The sequence below is a fragment of the Plectropomus leopardus genome, chromosome 4, assembly GCF_026936395.1.
Source record: "Plectropomus leopardus strain MGB_pleo_1.0 chromosome 4, ASM2693639v1, whole genome shotgun sequence".
NCBI lineage: Eukaryota > Metazoa > Chordata > Actinopteri > Perciformes > Serranidae > Plectropomus > Plectropomus leopardus.
Window position 1 is genome coordinate 4447769 of NC_142179.1, and position 23820 is coordinate 4471588.

Consider the following 23820-nt stretch of genomic DNA (forward strand, 5'->3'; position numbering starts at 1 on the left):
CTTGTTTTAGTTGCACCAGGATTGATAATTCATAATTGTTTGTCTTAACCAATGTACATATTGTATCTTCATATTGTATTATTTTTCAATTATTATTATTTTAGGTTGCCTCTTAACATCAGGCAAGAGACTACTGATAAAAATTAGCTCTCCAGCTAATTCGGGTGGATTTACATTTGTGTAAATGTGAATTAATGAGCATTGTCCCTCTTTAAATAAATACATTAAAAATCAAATTACAAATCTGGTATAATTTGATTTTTTTTATTACTTTTAACCAGTCATGATAATTACATTATGGTTTTGGTTGTACACAGGTTTTTTTTTATGTTTTATTAAAGGATATTTACATTTTTTTCACATTTTAATTCCAATGTCTGAAAATTTCTAAGTTCTTAAATTAAGCTCATGCTCTTTAAAAGTGCGTATTTGCATAATTATGCTGTTATAGATAATCATTATATCGGTAGCATAAAGTGTTCTAAAAATTATAATAATAGAATTTATTATTATTTTTTATTATTTCTGGAGCAATACATCAACCACCAAAAACAGCGACAGGCCGTGTTTAATGTCTGAGATCAGTAATTAATTTCGGTTGCAAGTACAACTTGTTATTTTAAGGTTCACCAATTTTTACAAAAAAAAATCCCCTCTTTTTTTTTAACCTAAAAACATCCAGCACACTTTTTGCACTCCAACTAGTTCACAAAAGTTAATAGCAAACAAGGTAATTTTGAGTAATTATGAGAAGTCAGCACATGCATCAGTCAACAAAAAGCAGAGACAAAAACTGGGAGAACTTGCAAATGTCCTGATTATACAGTCCCAAAATACCTACAGTACTTTTGGATTTTAGATCTTTAGACTTTTAGATCTTTTTATTCTTTTCAAATAAATTTTTCAATTGTTTTCTAACATGTAAAAGGCCATGTCCTGTATAAAATTCCAGTTCTTCATAAACATTTTTTATCTATTAATAAATCAAATTACACCCTAGATACAAATAAAAAAAATAAGATGATCAGCTAATTTGAAAATATAAACAGTCAACAAGATCTAGAGATGACAGAAATTCAGCATCTTTCTTGCTGCTGCTAAGCAGAACATATGCTATATTTCTTTTTTTAAAAATCATACATTAGCACCTTACTTTTTAAAATGCTGGCTCAGTGAGAAAGGAGGACAGAACATGATGTATTTCCAGATTTAGCAGCATTAGTGTGGACATGGACTCAGACGCTCTCATGTCATTAATAAGTAAGTAAAGTGACATCCAAGAAATTAAGCCAGACACTTTTGTTCCTGAGTTAACACCGTTGATGGCCTATCATGTAACAAAGCAGCGAGCGGAGACGCTTTTTCTGCCCAAAAGAGGCTATTTTTAAAGCCGAGTGAAATTCCTCCTGAGCTCAAACACCAGTTGTGGGAGATTAAGTTCCCTTTTGCACTTGAGAGGCTCGCTGATGCTACCGGACATTTTTTTTCCTTTCATGGTTACTTTCACTCAAACGCTGCTAAATACGGTCAGTGGGAGCATCGGGGTTAAATCAGAGAGCTTTTCATTTAGAAATAAGGTCTGTGATCCCCGTCAGAAATCGTAATTAGCTGGGAAAGCTCTGAGAGTGGGAGCAGGTTGGGGCTGAAGCACAGAGGGTCACTTGAGTTGGTGTAGCAGCTCAGGGGAGAAGAGGTGTAATTGAAGATTTCTACTCAGGTTTTAATGAGGAAACGTTGAAGCCTGCAGAGTCAAACAGTTGAAAGCTGCAGCACAACGTCCTCTTTGCAGTCTAACTTACATATCTTGACCGAAGAAGGAAAGAAAACACCCAAAAAACCAGCAACGCTCGGACAACGCACTGGCTATGAAGAGAAAATTAGACGGTCCAGTAGGTTTAAAAATAATCATGGCACTAAAACAACTTTTTCACCAAATTAGCTCTTTTTTTGAGCCAGTTCTGATCTGGATTTTTGGACCCTTGATACTATCTGGTAAACCAGCTCTCATTTCCACCAGTTTTCATCAAAACCATCATCAAGGGAAGATGTTGCACAATGGAAATAAAACTAAAAGCAAAATCTCGGATCACATTTACTACATCCGAATTTTTGTTCTGTTTTTAATTGATATTTGCTTTTTACTCATAAAACAACATGAACCAGTTACTGATGAAACCACTGCATGTCCTTTTTTCTGACAATTTCTCATTTGACTTCTCTATTGTAACCTTCCCAACCCTTTCTGTCCAATCTATAGAAAATATTGACCACCTGTGTCATCACAGTTCACACTTCAGGTAAAAAAAAAAGAGCTATTTTTTGGTTAAACTGAGAACCAACCATTCTGGTCCTGATCCAATTTATTTTTGGTCAAAACAGACCAAAATAAGGGGCCAGAACCAGAACAAAATGATTCCATGTTAGTGGAAAGGGGGTAAAAGTTAACACCAGACATGCTAAATGCTGGTTTAACCAGTCACTTGACACATTCATATGATTTTTTTTTAAATAATTGAGAAAATGACTTTCATTAAAAACATGAAAACTTGGGAAGGTGGGAATGAGCTATGAAAGGAGAAATGACCCAAAAATTAGCAACAAATTAGAAAAAAAGTACAAGAAAATTACCTGAAAATAAAAAATAAAAAAGGGTTACATTTTTTTTAAATCTAAAAAGCTGTCATATAATTTTAAATATAGCTAGCTTAAAAAAATAATAAAATGATTTTCTATATCTACAATTTTTTTCAGTTCCTTTCACATTTCTTTCCCAACTGCTCATTGCCTTTTTCCCATTTTACTTAGCTATCTGAAAGCAGCACAAGAAAAATGATGTCAGTCCAAGTTTTAAAGGGTTAATAACAAAAGTTGAGTGCTTGTACCACCTCAAAATGTAAACCTCAATCAGGACAGCCACTGTCAGACTTTTAGAGGATGATAGGCTCACACATGCAGGTATCACTTTCACTGCTCTACTTTTATCACTATTCTAATAGCAGATCTTCCACGACAACTTGATATCTGGTGAAGCGGCTGGCAGAGGAGGCAAACCTGAATCTGCCACTGACTGCTGGCTGATGGCATTTCTCACTCTGGTCTCACTGATACAGTTGGTCTACAGTTCAATAAACTTTCTGCAGCATGACACAAGCCTCCGCTCTGAGGCTCAGTCAGCACGCTACTCCACACGCACAACTGTGTTACACGCAGAGCGACATCGTTTTACAGCCTAATCTGGGTCAATGTACTCAAGCTTGTTAATTAAACTGTCAAACACTGTTAATCTTTTGTTTATTAAGCAAAGTATGCTAACTGCTGCGTAAATACCTCAACGTGAAATACCTCAAACAAAGCCGCAAATCTGCGTGATAGCAATCTAAGTTATGCTGTGGGGTGAAACAGGTCGTGGGCCCGAGTGCCTGTAATTATCACCAGTAAATACAAAGAGAAAACACTGCTAACAGAGCATGAAATTAAACATCAAAACAGCCACAGCGGGTGGTGCATCCAAAAGTTTACTTTCTACAAAACATCAGTGTTTTTTTTTTCTTGTATAAAGCAAAGAGACAAAGCACGAGGCAGTACGACTGTCCTTGCAGCTCGGCTCTCCTCCACTATCGTCTTTGTCCTCCTCCTCCTGCTATTAATGCCCTCTCTGCAGACAGGCGGGAGGAAGAGGAGGAGAGGGGACGGGATCAGACAAGAGGACAGGTAATGAGAATGACAAGTCACGTCCACACTGAAGCCTTTTTCATCTCTACCTGGAGTACTGGTATCGAGTATTGTGGAATTTTGGTGGTATCTATACCAATTACGAGATTTTGGTGCCGTGACAAAAAGCAATTCATTATTTTTGGCTGGTAATGTTTTTAATCTATTGTCCACTTTGGCTGGCAAACTAAAAAGTTAGTTTTGGACCCTGGATATAGATCAGTGGTCAGTTAACGTTTTTCAGGCCAAGGACTCCTTAGCTGTAAGACCAACTGTGCAGCGACCCCTCACAACATAAATTGAGTTGCACTATATTTTGGGTTTCCTCTTGTTTGTGCTTGCCTGTAGCTGCTATATCAGCAGCAACTGTTAATGGCTTGGTGCATTACAGCTAACATGGACAATATCTTTCAATCATATGTACATTTTAGCTTATGGTGGCCCCCCTAAAGACCCCCCAGGGGGTCATGGACGCCCTGTTGAGGATCCAGGTTTTAGATGATGACACAAGACCAGATATCATCTCCAGTATGGGTATAGTAATATTTGAAGGGTCTTTTCATGTTTTAAATGCCATTACATTGAACTGTTATAAGGATTTGAAATGTTTGCAATAGAAACAAAGTATTTTAAACAAGTCTCAGGGATTTAAAGTCTCACATTGATTCACTGAAATTATTTTGGGACATTTCTTTTACTTTCCCATTGCCTTTCATGAAGGAAGAACTAATAATAGACATACTGTTTCAGAGTGAGTGGATAACTAGTCATGCCATCATGCCCTACAGATAAAAAGCTGTTTCCTGTTTTGGTCGTATTTTGCTCTGTATGTGTATATGTGTGTGTGTGTGTGTGTGTGTGTGTGTGTGTGTGTGTGTGTGTGTGTGTGTGTGTGTGTGTGTGTGTGTGTGTGTGTGTGTGTGTGTGATTAGGGAAGTCCATGGCTTTCCAGAATATCAACAGGATCATTGACAATAAGAGCATACAAACAGAACAGTTTGTGGCAGAGGTTCAAATTAAAGTAATATGGTGACACGTTGCCCTCAGTTACAGTGTAATTGATTTTTACTGCAGGTATGCAAACATAACATCTTTGAACTCATCGCTGTAATTCTGGAAAACTAAAACAGTTTTTTTAAAAACAGTAAATTGACAAAGGCTGTCAATATTTTAAACTTCAGCACAGTGACTAAAACTTGCCCAAAATATAACAACAAAGTCTAAATTTAGAATACAACAGGATCTCTTAAAAGACTCAAGGCAGGGTTTTTCCTGCATAGAGAATTACAAGGCCACCCCCACGAAATGTCATCCCGCCTCCAGCTCTCAATAAAACTGTGACAGACTGTTTTCTTCATGGAAAACACTTTCTGACGACCTTGTTGCACTTTGTGGATTTCTATCATTTGCTGCTGTAAATGTTGCATTATGCAAATTTGGTGGCACCAAATCATAATTAGCAGAGTGCACTGGGAAAAGCATTAATACAACTGCCAGATAGGGTTGTGCCGCATCATATCGTTCATGATTATACCATAAAATTCTTAAAATGATCAAAAAAATGTCATATTGTGATAAAAGACAATATTACAACTTGACATAATATTATCATACCATTACACATGGCGACAGCAAGCATGGCTGAGAGCATACTTGCTACTGGTATTGTTGCAGACCAAAGCAGACCTAAATATTTAATAAATCAACTCTTATACCGTGTAGTGTCACCAAAATCACTTCACACACATATGATGATTAGAACTTCTACAATATGTTGCTTGTAAAAAGATGTTAGATTGAATAATTTGAAGATTAATACACTTGCATGTAGAGCCCGACCGATTTATTGGTCAACCGATATGAGCCTTTCACAGGCATATCGGAGCATATCGGAGCATATCAGCATCGGTTTATATTTTTCCCCATATGCACCTATAAGAGAACGTTTTTTTACAGGCCATATGATGCAGAAAACAGTGCTTGGGTGGTTTAGAAATGGTCAGTAATTGACTGATACTGAAAAGTACTGATGTTTATTTAGCTATTTTTGTAAATTATATTTATGCTTTATCTAAATGGTCAGCAAAAACCATACAGCACTGATGTTTATTTTATTTTTCATTTATTCTTTATTTTTATTTGTGTGTAATGTTAAATTAGTAAATTTAATGTTAATGTTAAATTAGTAAATTTAACATTCAACATTTAAGTTGTTTGTTCAATAGAGCAGCCTGAAATCAGTGCACAATCCACATAGAAATGATCTATTTTCATTCCAGCTCAAAAATTCACTATATCGGTCGCCATATCTGTAATGGTTAAATTTTTCCACTGTAAAATCCTATATACAATCAGGATGGTGCCACCATTTACCTTTACTAGCCACAACAAAACATCCACTTGCATTTGTGAATAAACCCTGAATTCATGCATTTACTGGTGCTGCAACGAGCCACCATCCAGTTAATCCATGGCAATTTAGCTGGATCATAAGTAACCATTCATGTGCAAAGGAGCAGCAAACCACAGTCCTTATCACAGTCTTAATTTAGAAAGCTCTAATTTCGCCTGAAATGGTCAAAAACAGAGGGAAGCTGCTATTAAGGAGGAAAACAAATCAACGTTTTTACCACATCACAACAAACAAGTCTCCACACCTGTAAGGTCCGGACCAGCAGACAGCAGCTGGCCCTGGTCACAGGGGAGAGGATCACTGAGTAAGCTACAGCCAACAGTACACGGGCTCACTCGGGCAGCAAGGAATTAAGCTAATCAGCAACAAACATTGACCTGAAGTAACACTGCGGCTGCTACAAGCAACTTTCAGCTTACAACAGCTCGACCTCTTTCTGCTGAACTGCAGCACAAAGCAGAGAGAGACGGAGACAAGAGTCTGCAGCCACAGAGGTGATCCTGCGAGACAGTGCTGATCATTACAGAAATCAATAATGTTGGATGGATGGGAAATGGAAGGACAAGTTTGCCTGCTGGGCTCAGTTTTACACTGTCAGACATGACTTTCCCTTCTTTAAACTTTCACCCTTGTGCTCTGCTGTGGTTTGACCTGGATGCTAATGTTAGCGTTTTATAATCCTATTAGTCAGCACGTAAATACTGTTGAGCATGCAATATTTAGCATAAAGTCATGGTACAGTTTGCATGTTAATCTCTGTACAGTTTACACGCATGTAATCTAACACATTTGTAGTTTGCATGAAACAATTTGCATATTTGCATGATAACACTCTGACATTTATCACAGACAACATACTGTAGAGTAGATAAGAGTGACTGCATGCCATGTCAGAAAAAGGAATACAGAAAAATGACGACAAATATGACAGGTGGACAAGATCCATGCAGGTTTTCTTACCTTAAATTGAACTTAATTTAATCAACATGACAGGCGTTAAATTACTTTTACTGAATGTCAACAGAATGAACATGTCACTAAAAGTAAGATGAACATATAAAATGATTAAAATGTCAAATGCATTTTTTTCTTTTTAAAAATCTATTATTATAATTATGTATCTACGTTTTTTTTTATAACAGATATATGTATTTTCTAAGTTTTTCCTTTTTATCAAGAAAGATTTTGTTATGTGTTGGCAGGCAATTATTTAAAAAAAACTCGATGTTATCAATTATTTTGAGGTTTTACAAAGTTACATCAGAAAAAATAATTCATAAAATCTTATAAGCATTGTTAATATTTCTGAAAGATTAATTTAAGTCATTTTAATACAAACTAAGGCCTTATTTTAAGATTGATATATTCAATGCTTTTTAAGATTTGTTAGGATCAGCGGGTACCCTGACCACAGTTCATCTACACACACTATCCACATTATTATGGCACAATGCTGGTTCAAAGAATGAAAACTATTCCTTTAATGAAAATGCGTCAAACAATTTTCAAGAGATTTCAAACTGTTACAAATCCATATTGCTGTCTCGTAAGGCACAACGAAATCCTTCTAATTTATGCCGTTGACACAAAGATCAAGGTAAAAAACACCAAATAAATGAGGTTATCTGAATGCAGAGCCCTGATGTGGAGCAGTTAAGACTCCTCTGCTGTCTAAAAACATTTCTAACTACGGCTGTGCGGAGTGAAACTGTGACCAGCAGAGCGTTAAACTGCCTGCTGCCGCCGCCGCCGCCGCTGCTGCAGGCTGCAGAGACGGCCAGGCCGACCAGCAGACTTCCCACCAAGGTCAACTGTCATGTGGAGTCTTGAGCAGCCGCTAACTGTCGGAGCAACAGTGTGCAGGAGCACGAAGGGAGCGCAGCAGTGTGAAGAGCACCGGGTCAATATACACACTGCTGAGTATGTGTGGTTGACTAATTCATGAAAGCAAATATTGGCCTTGGAGGCAGCACACACAGGGAGGATGTGAATATAAATGTATATGTGTGTGTGTGTGTGTGTGTGTCTGTGTCTGTGTGTGTGTGTGTGTGTGTGTGTGCGGGGGCCGTTCCAGCCACTTTAACAAGTCCACAAAACACTTAGCTTTATTCGGTGACTAAATAAAGTACGCCTCATGTGAACATGATCTGTCTGGGTGTTGCTGCCGGGTGTGTGACACACCAAATCTTTAACCTCCAAGACAAGATGCAGACAGGGTGGATTTATCCCAGTTTAAACTCTATTTTGCACTCAAAGCTCCTTCTTATTAGCAACACCCAAAACTAGCCAACAAATATTTCTCTCTCTCTAAAACACCGCAGATAATTTATACTTCTAGATAAACAGTTTGTTCCTGCTTGTCTGAATCATAGTAGAAAAACATGTTTTGCTGCATCGTTTGCAGTAATATCAGGCTCACAGTATTTAATTACAAGCAAATCAGGGCTTGCATACAAAAATCCCGTGGAATTACAAGTTGCTAATTAACTAGGTTGAGGTTTGGCAACTTTGCCAGGTTGGAGATTTTGGCAGCAGGAAGTCAAAAGAAAGCCAGACAGAACGTGAGAGCCTCATCCGCACTCTGTGATACACAGATATTAATCATTCTGATTTTTTTTAATATACTGTTAAATAAATGTCAGAAAATAACTTGCGATTATCTGTTTTGCCCTTTATTCATTTTCCAAACAGAGGTTTCTTCTGTCTGTTAGTCATCATCCGTCAGTGTCCATCTCCTTTGACCCATAAACTCTGTCTCTCCATGATCATTTCCGCAAATGACCGAACTATTTTTTGAAGCATTTTAGCCACTTGATTGATACTAGGCTCACCTTCCAAAACAATCATACCAAGAGGAGTAACTACTCCAGATAACAAATACAAAGCTGCCTGATGTTAGGGAGGCACAGATTTATCAGCTAAACACTGTTACAAGCCGACATTCGTCTCATCATTGGCCGATCAGACACTCACCGACGTCTGTGCGCGATCTTTTGTGTCTCTTGTGTCTTTTTTTGCTAAAAAGCAGAGCTTGAGACTAACACTGTTGTTTTGGAGACAATAGAAAATGTGTTTGGGACAAACAGAGATCTCCCACAATGCACCGTCAGGATGCATCAGGGGATGCACAAATACGTGTTGAAATGGGCATTTGTCTTGTAGGTGAGCAGCAATTTGACAATCAAGTAAAACATTACAGAGGATAAAAATGACCTCACACAGGAAACCTTCACCTTAAGACATGAAGACGGTCCATGTGAGACTTGGATTATACTGCAGCAGCTGTGTTACAGTTTGTAAACAGATGTTTTGATATAGGCTTGCTCCCAACAAATCAATGTGTTCGCCATTTTCCACGGAGGCATGCAAATGTTTTCTTCATGGATTTAAGTAACACATCATGACTAATCGATTTACAGATGGCGATTTTGTGGATGAAGTATTCCTTTAAACTGAAAAAAAAGGCCGAACTGCCAGAAAGTCGGGCTGCAAATAACCAAGATGACATCTTCAAACGTCGTGTTTTCTCAGCATCTCAAAGATATTCAGTTTACTGGAGGAGTAAAGAAACCAGAAAATATTCACCTTTACGAAGCCGGAATCAGAGAAGTTTTTGGTTTGATTAATCCATTATCAAATAAGGTAGCGATTAATTAAAAAGCTGACAACCAACCAGTTAATTGTTGCAGCTCTACCAGAAAGTAGAGCAGCTAAGAGTTTGAATGCCTCAGTGTCACAACAATACTGATGACCAGAGTTTACTGACAATGATTAAATCTTGCAGAAGCATTTGTTACGCTGTCTGTTATCTGTCCCAAAAAATTATCCTACCGATAAATGCAAACTTATCCCTGTTTGACTTTGCCTTGTCATGCTTCTCCCATGTCTCTGTGTTGAGACAGAGGACTTCCTGGGGACAGCTGAGGGCCAAAAATGGACTTTAGAGGAGGTGAGGAAAAACAAGTTGGGACACTAATGAGACGTAGAGTGTGGAACGATGCCAAGATGACCAGACTGCAAACACACACACAGCCGGGCAACAGTAACCAGGAACAAATACATATGGATGTGCATGTCATGATGTACTTCAGCTCCACTTGTCAGTCTGTTTTTAGTACGAGAACCTCCAGCGGGAACTGAACTCCAAACACAGTCAGTCTGAATCCAGATGGATCCTGGTTGTGCATGTTGCACAAAAAGGACGATGATGCAACAAACGTGTGTGATGGTAAACAGGATTCACATTACAGACGATTTCATAATCTTTATCTAATACATCATTTGCCTCACAAAGAGGCTGCGAGGTGATGTATAATGTTATAGCTGCATGCATTTGCATGACCAAAAACAAATAAATCTCTTTAAAACACCCATGCTCAGTCTCACCTTCTGGGATGGGCAAAATGAAAAAAAAAAACATTTTTTTAAAAGTATGAAAACTGTGAAGTGATTATCTAATAATCCTATCATGCTGGGGCATTTTCATCATCATCACATTCACTCTGCAAACACTAACACTTTGCAGCAGGTCGATAATAAGGTTGCTTGTTCAAGTCGATAAATGAAGGATTATTAAGATTTATTTTTTGTCTGTTTTGGCACAGCAACATGAACGGGGAAGCTCCTCCTGGAAGGATCGGACAAGGTAACTTCAGGGTCCCAACAGGTATCAGACACTTCAATTTAATACTTTAAAAGAACTTTTCAAAATATTTTAACCAAATTTATGACTGAGGTTTCATCTTATTCAAGCATTGCAGCTAACTATAAAGGTAACTAGTATATATTATATATATATATATATATATATATATATATATATATATATATATATATATATATATATATATATATGGGTACCTTTTTGTCAGAATACAGTTAATAGTGTATAGTCTATGATAGTAATCTACATTTTGCCAGTAGCTAAGTGCATGTATCAAGTTTAAAAAAAAAAAAATAGGTTTCTTAGTAGGTTTAAAGATTTGTATGAAATGTTGAATTTGACACTGAAGAGCTTGACTAGTTTTTTTTATGACTTTTTAGAGCTAATATTCATGAAATTGAATTTTAGACATTTTAGTTTTTAAGGACCTGTAGAAACCTGAATTTCCCACACTGGAAAAATAGTTTTTTAAGTTTTATTATTATTATCATCATCATCATCATCATCATCATCATCATTGTTATTATTATTATTATTATTAGTAGTAGTAGTAGTAGTATAAAATAAAAACAAATAATCAACAAATAAAATAAAATTTAAAAATGTTGTTCAAACATTTTTTTAGCTGACAATATTAGTTGATTAATTGATAGATAATATGACAAAAAAATTATCTACAGACATTATGAGAATTGATTAATCATGCAAGTCATTTTTTTAGAACAAAAATGCCAAAATGTCACTGGTTCCCTCCTTAAATATGGATATTTACTGCTTTTTCCTTCATATTCTATGATAACAAGCTGAGAATCTTTGAGTTTTGGACTATTTTCTGAAAACACAGGCCATTTTTATAATGTACTGACTTTCTAAAGACCAAAAGATGAATAAAATACTTGGGCCACACCATTAATTGATAATGAAAATAATCATTAATTGCAGCCCTCCACAGATTATCCTTATAATGATGGAATCTGCATGTATGTGCATTTTCAGGAGGAGACGTTTGACCGGCACATCCAGTGAAAACACTCCACTTTCAGGCATCGAGGTAATATGTAAATCAGCTCCTGTGGCGGCACACTTTCCAAAGAGGTGACCTTGTGTAAAGCAGACATACAGCGGCACATGCATGATAAATTCTGAGCCATGTCGAACTCCTTGGCACAGTTTCAGAGACATGATGCAGAGTGTCAGTGAGCGAGCTCTTTTCTCTGTGAGGCGAGTTAATCAGTGGGCCGGATGGGATTGCTCAACGACCCCTGCGTACGTTACACAGGGGCTGGTGCTTGGACGCCTGAGTGGGGGCTGTTAGGTGAGGCTGACTCTGTCTAACCTTTGAAACGATCCCACTGAGGGGAAGACTAAGAATAAGGCAGAGATAAAACACTACTTAACTAAAAAAGGTGGAGACAGTAAACACTCAATCAATACCGGCTTCAGGACAATAACTTAATTATCTTCAAAGTCTTGGTTGTCTATTAACGTCAGTGTTGCATCTGTCCAGACATACATAAAGTAAACAGAAGATTAATTTTTCCACTACAACACAAAAGAATAAAGTTACAGATAGGTTTGCAGCAGTGTGAGACTTTCACAATAGGATAATTGTCTCAGAAAATATTGCAGCATTACAGTATCACTGTATAACAGAATTATCATCATCAGTTACAATGAAAACAGAAGGTTTTTTTTAATAAACCCTTTGAGACCTGGATCGCTCTCACTTTTCTTGCCCTAATCCTTCATAAGCCTTTTAATTTTTGAAAATTGAGCAAATTAGTCTGATTTCTTTCAAAAAAAGAAAAACACTTTCTGCAGTGCGCAAGACATTATGGAAATGGGACAAGAAAATTATCTGAAAATTGGCTTAAAATGAGAGAGGGAGAGGGACAATCATTAAAAAACTATTAAAAAAGGGGGGGTGTTCACTAATACTTTTATATATTTAAAATTATGTCTCACACACATGCACACACAACCTGAAAAGATTTTATATGTATGTGTGGGTGTGTCGATGTATGTATATACATATACATATACATATACATATATATATATATATATATATATATATATAATTAGGGCTTCTTATTTTATCTTTTATTTCCAGGCTTTTTTGTTTTACAAATTTTCACATTTTTTTGTAACTTCTAACCAACATCTTGCAATAAAAAAATCTTGTTTTGTTGCTCATTTCCTTTTTCCATTTTTTTGAAAGAAATCAAGGTTTCAAGGGTTTAACATTTTAATAGTGTAACTGAAACTTGACAGTTTTTTAATAAAAGTATGTGTAAAAAGTCTCCCTTTTGAAAATAAAGGCGAGACTGTACACTCATTTGCATTTTTTTCTAAACCGATAAGCAAATGTACACAGTTTGATAAAACAATGATTTTTTAGTAAACCCTGAAACCTGTCGCACTACAACCATAGTTACTTACTTAAATGGCAAATGTCCCCATTTTACTGTGGAGGGTCTTTTCCTCCAATCTGGACAGTTAACTCGATCTGCCACTGACTGCAGATACTGCAGCTAACAGTAAAGGTTAAGAATATGACCTGCGACCTCTGGTTTCTCTCCCACTGTCTGTTGTTTGCAAAGACTGTTTGGAAAATCACGACTTATAGATGCAGTAATTACTCACAGTTCAGATACAGAAGACAGCAAATATCTGGCATTTTTTGTTGTTAATTGACATCATCCATAAATCAACCGTGCAACTATTTGCACCAACTATTTTAGCCAACAAGCGTGAAAAATTCCCAAAATGCTCAAAGTAATGCAAAGTTTGAATGTGTACTCTGAGCTGGTAGAGAACGTTACAACACACTTTATCTAAGTTGCTGAGCAATAAAGCTGCATAAATGCCAACAAACGAAGCCGCGCGGTTACAGCAGCGCTTCATATACGCATCACATCACGTTTTTTTTTAAACCCATACAGAAACCTACAGTGCATCAGTAGGTTGGTTTTCTTTACAGATTTACACAAAACTTCAGCAGTATTTTTGATGTCGATAAAACTGCGTTTCCATTAAGTGATTTTATAAAACTTCTTCTCTCGAAAATAACATTCCAAGAAACATGGCGACGGATGTTCAAAACATTAGCAGCTTTATTTCTATTGCAGCCACCGCACGAGCCGTCATTATTTCCAATCAAAGGCGACGTAGGCGTGTTCAGCGAGCAAAAACTGAAAGGCAAGCCCCTCGTGTGGGAGCGGTCACACGTGAGGGATTTCGGGGAGGTGATAGTCCACAATTTCACAAAGGATTTGTGAATTTAAAATTTCTGGATGATTTGCTCAACTTTTAAAGAGTTGAAATAACACCTCTCTGCTGCATCATGCCCGAAGGAGCCAGTTCCCGCATTATGTCAACTATAAAAGCAAAATAGTTATTTCCATTGCAGTTTTGCAAAATATGGCTTTTTTGAATCAACTGAAATACCACCTCCACAAGGGTAAAAACTTTTTGCAATAAATGGAAGTTTTACCAAAATGTGTTCCAAAGCTGTATTATATATTTCATAAACAGCTCAAAAAAGTATTCTGGGTGCCGACTCAAAAATCACAAAAGTAAAAAGAAGTCGTCAGCATTCACCAAAGAGCATTTAATACTGTTTATGATACACAGTAGACAAAAACAACCACGTTTCAGCCCTAAGATTTCTTCAGCATATTTCACATTTGCAATTTGAGGGTTAATGGAAACTCACCTATAGACAGGTAAACACCACCTTTTTGGCACCCGTTACCTCTGACAGAGGCTTCTGGGTTTTTGAAGCTGGCTCAGCCAAAAAGAAACAGGCTGTGCTGAACTGGCTTCATGATTCAGACCCCCCCGAGGGCTAAGCCCCCACTGTCCTCAAATCCCAGAAACGCCCCTGCTCGCACCTGCTCCAAAGCTGCAAATCAACACAACAAACCCAACTATGAAGCTAAATTACCGATCTGACACCGAAACACCGAGTGAACCGGCAGCAGCGTGACATTAACAAAGACAGACCGAGCACGCTGTGACACCCACAGTCACGATGAAGACACGAAGCCCTCACTAAAGTCGTTATTTCCCAGCACGGAGCCGTTTCCGTGACCGTGTTGATGTTGTTGCCGCGGGATTACCGGGAGCTAACTAACTAGCTCTATTAGCTCCGCGGCTAACTGACAGCTAGCTTGACGGTTAGCTGACAGCAAACCTGACTAACTTGTTTTGACGGGCGATGTCTCACCGGGGACGCGAGACTAACGTGTTTTTGTCGGTGCCGCTTACCTTGTCGCTGATATTGTCGGTGCTGTCGGGGTCTCCTCCGCCTCCGCCTCTCTTCCTCAGCTCCGTCATGTTTCGCTCGTGTCTCTGCGGGACGTTAATGTGTCACATAAGCCGACTCCCGGGGACAGACACAGCGGGGACAAATCCCGGGTTTTCGGATAAAGTCCTGGGTTTTTTCTCGGTAAAAACTCGGTCCGTGAAGAAGGTCGGCTCTCCTGAAAGTCAGCCGGTGCTGTCAAAGCGGCTCAGCAGAGACAGAGGAGACACTAACGTCTCCGCTGCGTGTGTTTGTTTATCACCGCAGTCCCGCTGCCCTCCCACCGGCCAGCGCTTATATACGACCCGCGGCTTCCGGCGGTAACCTTCAAAGTAAAAGCTCTGCTGGGGATTTATGCTTTTTTTTTAAGATTTTTTTTTTTGAATTTATTACCTATAATGGACAGTAAAGTTTAAGCGTGAAAGCGGGTATTTAATTTTATTTTATTTATTTATTTATATATTTATGTATTTCATTTCTTGAAACACTATGTTTTATTATTAGTATGTTCTGTTGTTGGTGTTGTTAATGTTGTTTTTTTCTTTTTTTCTTTTTTTTGTCTTTTATTGCCTTTATATTTATATTTTGGGATATTGAAAGCAGTTATCTGTTGGTGTAGAAACACTGGAGCACCTCAGCAAGCTGCAGAAAGACCAAATAATTAAAAACACAAAAAAATGATAGATAAATGAATAAATAAACCTTTTGTTATTATGTCCTGTTGTTGGTGCTGTTGATAGTTTTTTTTTCTTAATTAACCTGTCTTTTATTGCCCTGATATTTATGTTTTGTGATACTGACAGCAGTTATTGGTTGATGTAGAAGCACTGGAGCACCCTGCGGTCTACAGAAAGAACAAATAATTAAAAACACTTAAAATAAATGAATAAACCTTTTGTTATTATATAATGTTTTTGGTGCTGTTGATGCTGTGTTTTTTTTTTCTTATTTAACCTGTCTATCATTGCCCTGATATTTATGTTTTGTGAGACTGACAGCAGTTATTGGTTGATGTATCCCTGTCGAAAATAAAGAAAATGCATCAATCTATAAATCCAATAATACTTTATATATTACAAACTCAGAGGCTGTTTATTTGCATAACTTTTTTGTACTTATATTTTGCTGATAATTCTTGATTGTTAGATAATCTTTTACATGCATGACTTGTGATGCAATTAGAAAATTCTAATAGCTTTTAATCGTCTACAGACTTTTAACATCGAGGACATCTATAGGGCAGATTAAAATGTATGTGCCTGTTTATTCTGTACGAATTGCTCATTTTAAGGGGAGGTTTATTTTGAAGAAAAGCCGCGTTTGTTCCGGTGTCAGTGTGTGTTTCTCTGTCTAACTTGACACAGCTCTGATGCTGCAGACAGACTCTGTGCCTCATGCTGCGGTAGCAAAGACCAGTAATAATAACCAGTGTGTCCAAACAAAGACCCTTTAAAGGTCTAATAACGTAAATTAATAATGCACCAGTTCATTTTCATGCAACAATGCTGCATACACGCATCAACAACTAAAGTGTTTTATCTGCAGACCTTTTCCTCTTTTTTCTCCTATTTTTTATTTTTATTTTTTTCAAGCGAAATATACCAGATTTTGTTGATAACTCTCTGGGTGGATTATTTTTAACAGGCCTTGAAACAGCACAACAGTGTTCCTTCAGATTCATAAAAACTTATATAAATATGAATCATTACAGTTACCAATTAATTTGACTAAAATGTATTATTTAATTTATTAAAAAATTAAAAAGTTTGTCAAATTTGTACTAATTTGTGCAATGATCAAACAAGTAAGTCGTGATCCTAAAAATATTTCTTTATTGTCTATTTAGTCATTACATTTTTGAATTTTTTTTTATGTACATTTTTTTTACATTTATTTTTACCCGACGCATCAGGTCCCTATGTCTTAAGGTAAGTTATATTTAAGACTTTGAAGAATTTTTATGCCACTCAAAATAAAATATAAGGCTGATTTTACAATTACCAAAACTGAAAAAAACAGTCATAAAATAATTATACGTTAGAAAAAAAAAGATACATAAAATCTTATATCCCACGTAGGGAGTTAACATTTTTCAAAGACTTTTAAAAGATTAATGAGAAATTTTAATTCTAATTAGGACCTTATTTTCAGATTAATTCATTAATTAAATGCATTTTAAGACTTTTTAAGAATCCTTGGAAAACCTTTGACAACTTGGCTTTCAGAGGAGGTTGATATTTTTAAAAGCAAACTCAAAACCTGCATTTTTAGTTTGGCTTTTAATCAAACTTTAATCTGCTAAGTATTTATTCATACATTTTAGTCTGTTTCACAGTTTTACTACTTACCTTTATCATTTTATAATTTTTAACTGATTTATCATTTTTACTATGTGCTGTTATTCTTTCATTTATCTCCTTTACAATTCAAGTATTTTGGTTTTTAATCTTTTATTATTAATATTATAATTTATTTTTTTTTATCCATATATTTCTAGGTTTTATCTGCCTCTGGTTTTTCCTCCCTTATGGTAGCGTTTCCTCAGTTTCTGGTTTTAATGAGTACTGTTTTCGTTTTTTTGTGTTTTAATTCACATGCTCGTGTAAAATAAAAGAATTGAGTCTATTTTTGGTGGTAAACAGCAATTATTTATTGAAATGAAATTAAAAAGAATAAGTACCAGATCTATTGCATTATTGTAACATTTTGTTTTTGTAAGGGGGGGGTCGGGGGTTACTCTACTGTTTTTTTCTCTTGTAGGATGTAGTGAACACAAATATACAAGGAACATTCAGCTATCACAGATTGCACACCAGATACTGTAGTAATGCAGTCTAATACAAGACCACCAAAATAATCCAGGATTTCTCTTTTTTTTTGTCTTCTTCTTCTTCTCTCGTTAGTCCTTAATTTTTTTCTTCCATAAAGAGTACAAAAGTCCACCCAGAGTTGGGAACACGATCTCCGGCTCTGTACACAAACCTGTCGGTCGCTTGTCAGACAATGCCTCCGAAAAAAAAAAGACAAAAAGAATAAAACCAACAAAATATAATGCCGAGAAACATGTACAATGCACTGACACAGAAAGTCAGCTGTGTTAATAGACATGCAACAAGTAACAAAACTTGCTGAAATCGCAATAATCATTAAAAAAATCTAAAACCAGTTATAATTGCATAAATACTTTGTACAGTTCATTTATCCGCTGTGAAATGCACCTTTCTGGTAAAATGACAACGTAAAACTGCATTCAATAAAAACCTGTGATTCCTCTTGACTTGTTTTTTGTACATGTGAAGGTGCAAAGGAACTCTTGATTGATAGAAGCCGACTCGGCCTTTTTTCAGCTAGATGGCATGATTGCACGCTAAATTACAGTACATAAATGCAGAATGATATAAGGACAATAATAAGAGTGCATATTATTATTATAACGTCGGGGAGCTGCGGGGGGTGAGTTTTAAATCTGAGAAGTGTCTTTTTTTGTACACGTTTGAGACTCCGTGAAGACTAGTGGGAAACAAAAAGAAAACAGTTCTCTCTGGGAAAGAAAGAAAGAAAGCAGCACTTGAATGCACAGTTGTTGCCCACAGAACCACGAACAAATCATCGATGTGTGTATGGAGAGAGAGGAGGGCAAAAAAAACAAACAGAAAATGTACAGAGTTTACATAAAAACAAAACTGTCCCTTTGTTAAAAGCAGCAGCAGCAGCAGCCATCCAGCAGAGTAAAAATGTGTTTGATGGTGATAAATTCATGACAAACATTTATATGAGTTCCAGTAAACAAAAAAATAAAAAAATAAAAAAATAAAAATATTTCATATCAGGGTTCTTACCGACAGGGGTGAGTCAAATTTAAAGACTTTCAAGTTATTTTCAAGCACTAATATTAACTTAAGGATGAAATGGTTTTCTCCACAATCGTCTGTTGCAAGAAAATTGTGCGAATTCATAAATGGAGCAAACACATACTCTAAAATCAAGTCATTATTAATTAAAGGCTGCTTATTTCCTGCCAAATTACAGCTCAAAATTCGTGCTAACAGCTGATGTGAGTTGTTTGCAGCCTTGTAAAACATCCTGGACTATTTATGGGTGTTTACTGAGCAACTGCCGCTAATACGGCATTAGATAATGACTGCAGCTACAGCTGTAAAACACTAATCTTACACCTTTCATAAAATAACTTAAATTCTCCTCTCAATTTTATGTACTTTTTCAAGTTAAAAATGTCTGATTTTCAAGGTATTCCAGGACTTAAATTTCTGAGTGTCAAATTCAAGTACTTTGAGCACTTTGTATCAATCCTGTGATATTAACCTGTCAACATGGCAGCCTGTATGGAGGTCAATCTGTGCCAAAAAAATGTTTATTTTTTATTTTTATGTGTACTATTATTACATTTTACTTGTTGAGTTTACATGTCTTTAAAAAGTCTCCTTGAGCTTTATTTGAAAGATCCTATGATCACACAATCACAAAAAAGCTTAATATGTCTGCTTTTACATTTTGTCCTCAACTACTGACGTCGCTCAATGTTGAATCAATAAAAAAGCGACTGATCTGCAATCGTTTTGTCATTGTCGCGTCATTTTTTCTCTGCAGTTTGTCCGTCATGATTTATGCTGCTTTTAATTACTCGTCTGTTTTTCTGACTACATCTTGATGACGAGACGTCTCGTTGTGTCCTTCTCTTAAATACTGTCCTTGTCCCCTTTTTTTTGTCTTTGTCCATTTTAGAGCCGTCCCATGAATTCATAACGGAACAGGCAAAATGAGACACGGGCCAAGAGAAAGAAAAAAAAAGTGACACAAAGCAGGAATAATAACCAGGTGAACTCATAAAAAAGAGAGAGAAATCTTAGCATGTGGGACAGTCAAGTATTTGACGAAAATAAATACAAAAACATTTTTTTGGCACAAATTAAACCCCACAGACTTATCCACAGGTAATTTTTTTATATCTATGATCCAAAAACAAAAAAAAAAAAATCTAAACTTTCCATTTAGTCAATAAATTTGGATCAATATATTTAGGAGAATTAAACTAAAAAAAACATGCCAATTTCAAGTTATTTCAGGAAGTGATTGATTGATTGAAAAAGTTGGTGTATTTAACTATTCTGGGCATCCTTAGTTAGGAAATACACAAATTTAAAAAAAAGCAAAAACAGGGTAAATCATAGATAAAATATGAAAGCAAGATGTGGATATAACTTCTTTTTTTAAATCTAAGGGCTTTTTTTTATTTGTATCAAAAATAAAATAAAAAAAGGGTATAAAAATGGTTGTGTGTGCACATTTTTAGAGATATTTTCACGTTGTGAGCTGTTCTGTTTCAGGGAATGTCACAATGTCTAATAATAAACTCTTTGAATGCGCTCGGCTGCTGCTGCTGCAGTTTAACATTTTCTTGGAGGACTGAGGATAAAGTGTGTGGAGTGCCACATGTGCTGATGTGCTGTAATAATGCCACAGGGTCGGAGCGAACGTCTGCAAACGACAACGGAAATAACAAAACAGCAATATACAAAAAGAGTCCCTTTTTTGTGTGCATTCAAAAAGCCGCTTTGACGTCGTACAGTAACTAAATAAGGCTCCATGATTTTTTTTTACCTAATTCATATTTTTGTCAGACGATGACGTTTTCTCTCTTTAGAGAAAAATAAATTCTTGAAATAAACGGAGTGATATGGTTTAAAACTAAAATCTGAAATGATAATGTGTCCAGTCTTCAAAACAGCAGCAACAACAACAAAAAAATGGGAATTCATAAAAAGGATAAGATGATAGGTTAAAAAAAATCATCATAATTGATACATTTAAACAATTTGGCTAAAAAAAAAAAAAAGAGGAAAAAGCAATTTGATGATAAATCTCTCTGTGATGGTGATGGCTCGACACTGTGGGCAACACTCACCAAACAAATTTGTAAACAATAAAAAAAACTGATCGGGCTTTTGCATAACTAGACCCACTGTAAAGTCAACCCACAGACATTAATTATTGACATTCATATCCCTTCCTCTGGACTCGCCGTGACTCGTGACGCAGACTACACACATTTTGTTTTTTTAAAGCCAGAAGTGGTTAGTCACAACGCTATGTTACAGGCAACTTCTTTTTTTTCTCATTGACCTTATTTTTTGTTCTGTGTTGGTTCCTCTTAGAGTTAAAAAGGCCATGGTACGTATTTACAATATTAACAAGTTGTTTTCTTTAAACGTGGTGAAAGAGGAAGGAGTTTTCTTGATCTCAAAGCAAAAATGGCGGGTGATTGATTCAAGCGTGCCGCATCAACGGTGGTTTTGCTTTTTTTTCCTCCTCCAGGTGAGTGCAGGTGGTCAAAGTGGTGATTGAGTTCCTTTCGATCCTCGTTTTTTTTCCCCCGCCTCCTTCGCCGAGACGCTCCCTCCTGTTGCAGTCTGTCAGTGTGTTACAGTACATGTGGTTACTGGACGTACGAGAGGATAAAGGCGGGAGTTTGGAGGGAGAGCGTTTTCAGGGTGTGAGGGAACAACAAGGCAGTCGGAGGAATGAAGCGCTCCTCATGTCGGAGTCCGCAGAAGGGGGAGGGCAGGTGTTTCTTCCAGGTGGAGGTGGAGCTCAGTTTCTGCAGCCGTCCTCAGCGCTGCACTCGTGTTGAAGGTTGTAGTAACAGTTCTGACAAACTCGCACCGGAGACGAGATCTTCAGCCGTTTGATCTCTGACTGGAAGCGACTGCACCTGATGGACAAATGGAGAAAAAAGATGGAGATTTAGGTTGCTTTCACACCTGCAGTTTGGTGTTCATTTGGTCCGGACGAAAAACGGGGAAAAATGCATCACTGTTGCATTTAAGTTCTGGTTCAGTTTTGTTGCACTCAGATTTTTTACATTTTTGGCTCAGCCTGGATGGCGGTCTTGGCTGTGCTGTTGCTGTGGTCCTGTCTGTGGCTGCGCCTGTGTCGTGGGCTTTGGTTGTTGCGCAATCCTGCTTGACCACTGCCATTATTATTATAAGTCACGCCTCCACTATCAATATAGGCATGGAACTCTTAGTTTCAGTTTCGGCGTTTGTCATCCTACATCATGAGAGCATCATCAGGACCCACGTGGGGAAATCAAACTTAGCTGACTGACAGAAATTCATGCAGCACTTCAATATTTATAGTGTTTATATTCATGTTCTTTGGTGTCACAAAGAGCTCATATTGAACTGATGAAATGTTTGTAGGCATTATTAGGCCGCTGTTATTAAACTGCAAATTCAACGCGTTATCTGGGCTGCTGTCGGTAATGCTTTGCTGTTCTGCTCACACATTACAGAAGAAAAATCACAAAACTTTATAAACACTGCATATGTTTCACTTAGGGCTGGGCAATAAAACGATAATGATAGAAATCGCGAAATAACTTTTCCTTGATTGAAATATGAGATGTATACGATAGAATGACGATAGAATGTCGAACTGTAGAGCAGCTGAGTGTTTGACAGCCACAGCATTTCATCATCGCGGATCAAACGGCTGATGATCCGACAGCAGCGCAGTGAGACAGACAAACAGAGCGCAGCTTCTCCTCAAAGCACAAAAGTGTCTGAAACAGACACATTTGCAGAAGTGGAAAGTGACTTCTTTAGACTTTTACAGACTTTGCGTTAGTTTCGGGTTTAGACTTTGGATGAATTATTTAGAAACATCAGGATGCATCGCTCCGTGTCTGGAGCGATGCTGGAAAGTTTAATAAATAATAATAAATCATATGTTTATCACACCATGGACCTCTATGAATTTTAGTAGAATAGGTCCTCCAGCTGGTGACGCCTGTTCTACAGTATATTTATCATGTTCAATGTCTGACAGAAAATAAATATTTAAACCAAAATGAACCTTATGATATCTTCATATCCCACTCACGCAAAGTGTTTTTGCAGGATTATGACGTCATAGTGAAGCAAACCTTTGACCTTTTGGAAATAAAATGTCATCTCTGCGTCCTAAAAGTTTCAGTGAAAGCCGCGGGTAAGGTCGTGCTGGAAACACGTGCTGCGCTGCTGTAACTGACTTACTTCTGGCAGAAGAGCTGCCCGCAGTTCCTGCAGTGGTGGCGTCGCTCCGTGAGGGAGAATCGAACCGTGCAGCCAGAGCAGCTGTCGACCACCTCGTCCTTCACCCAGTGGTCGGCCGCCGAACGGCCCGGCTGGTCGCTCACTGACCAGCTGAAGACTCGACCGCGACCGTCGCCCACCAGGATCTTACTGTGGTCCCTGAGGAGGGGACGGTAACAGGCAGCGGTCATACACATTTTAACCGGAAAATGTCCACGACTTTTTTCATGACTGACCATGAAGACCATCGACTTCCGGGGGTTTGGAGGGCCTGATTTCTATAAAATGTTTGGCCATTTTCTTTCTCATTAGAAATTTTTGACAATTTGACAAGAAAAAGAAAGTTTTGTGTGGAGATAAATCTTGGTTTGTGTTTGACTTTGGGCCCTCACAGCTTCCATGTATCTAACGGCGAGTAGAAGATGCTCTTAATTTAAAAAATGAAGACGTTCTGTTAGTTAGTGTGTCGGACACTCGTCTGTCTTACTTGGAGATGGCGAGGGATGTGATCTCGGCCGGCTGAGCGTTGTCCTTGCGATCAAATGCCGTGTGCATGGTGAGTTTGCTGCGGAAGACCAGCTGGCGCTCCCATCTGTAGCCTGTAAACACACAAACATAAACAAAGAGACAA

General features: G+C 37.3%; 2 protein-coding genes across 6 annotated transcripts in view; both read right to left on the reverse strand.

Moving 5' to 3' along the window:
• cds1 (CDP-diacylglycerol synthase (phosphatidate cytidylyltransferase) 1) overlaps positions 1–15389 on the reverse strand; it is a 40430-nt gene extending 25041 nt beyond the window's left edge. Inside the window, exon 1 of the mRNA XM_042488520.2 lies at positions 15060–15389. Coding sequence (XP_042344454.1) covers positions 15060–15128 — 69 coding nt within the window. The 5' untranslated portion in view covers positions 15129–15389. The remainder of the gene's footprint in view (positions 1–15059) is intronic.
• Positions 15390–17721: 2332 nt separating this feature from the next.
• The window catches only part of wdfy3 (WD repeat and FYVE domain containing 3), a 137962-nt gene continuing 131863 nt past the window's right edge, over positions 17722–23820 (reverse strand). For all 5 annotated transcript variants that reach the window (XM_088076349.1, XM_088076350.1, XM_088076348.1 and 2 more), the window contains 3 exons: positions 23677–23788; positions 23151–23348; positions 17722–21826 (listed from right to left, as the gene is read on the reverse strand). In XM_088076349.1, the coding sequence (XP_087932475.1) occupies positions 21706–21826; positions 23151–23348; positions 23677–23788 (431 nt within the window). In that variant the 3' untranslated portion in view covers positions 17722–21705. The remainder of the gene's footprint in view (positions 21827–23150; positions 23349–23676; positions 23789–23820) is intronic.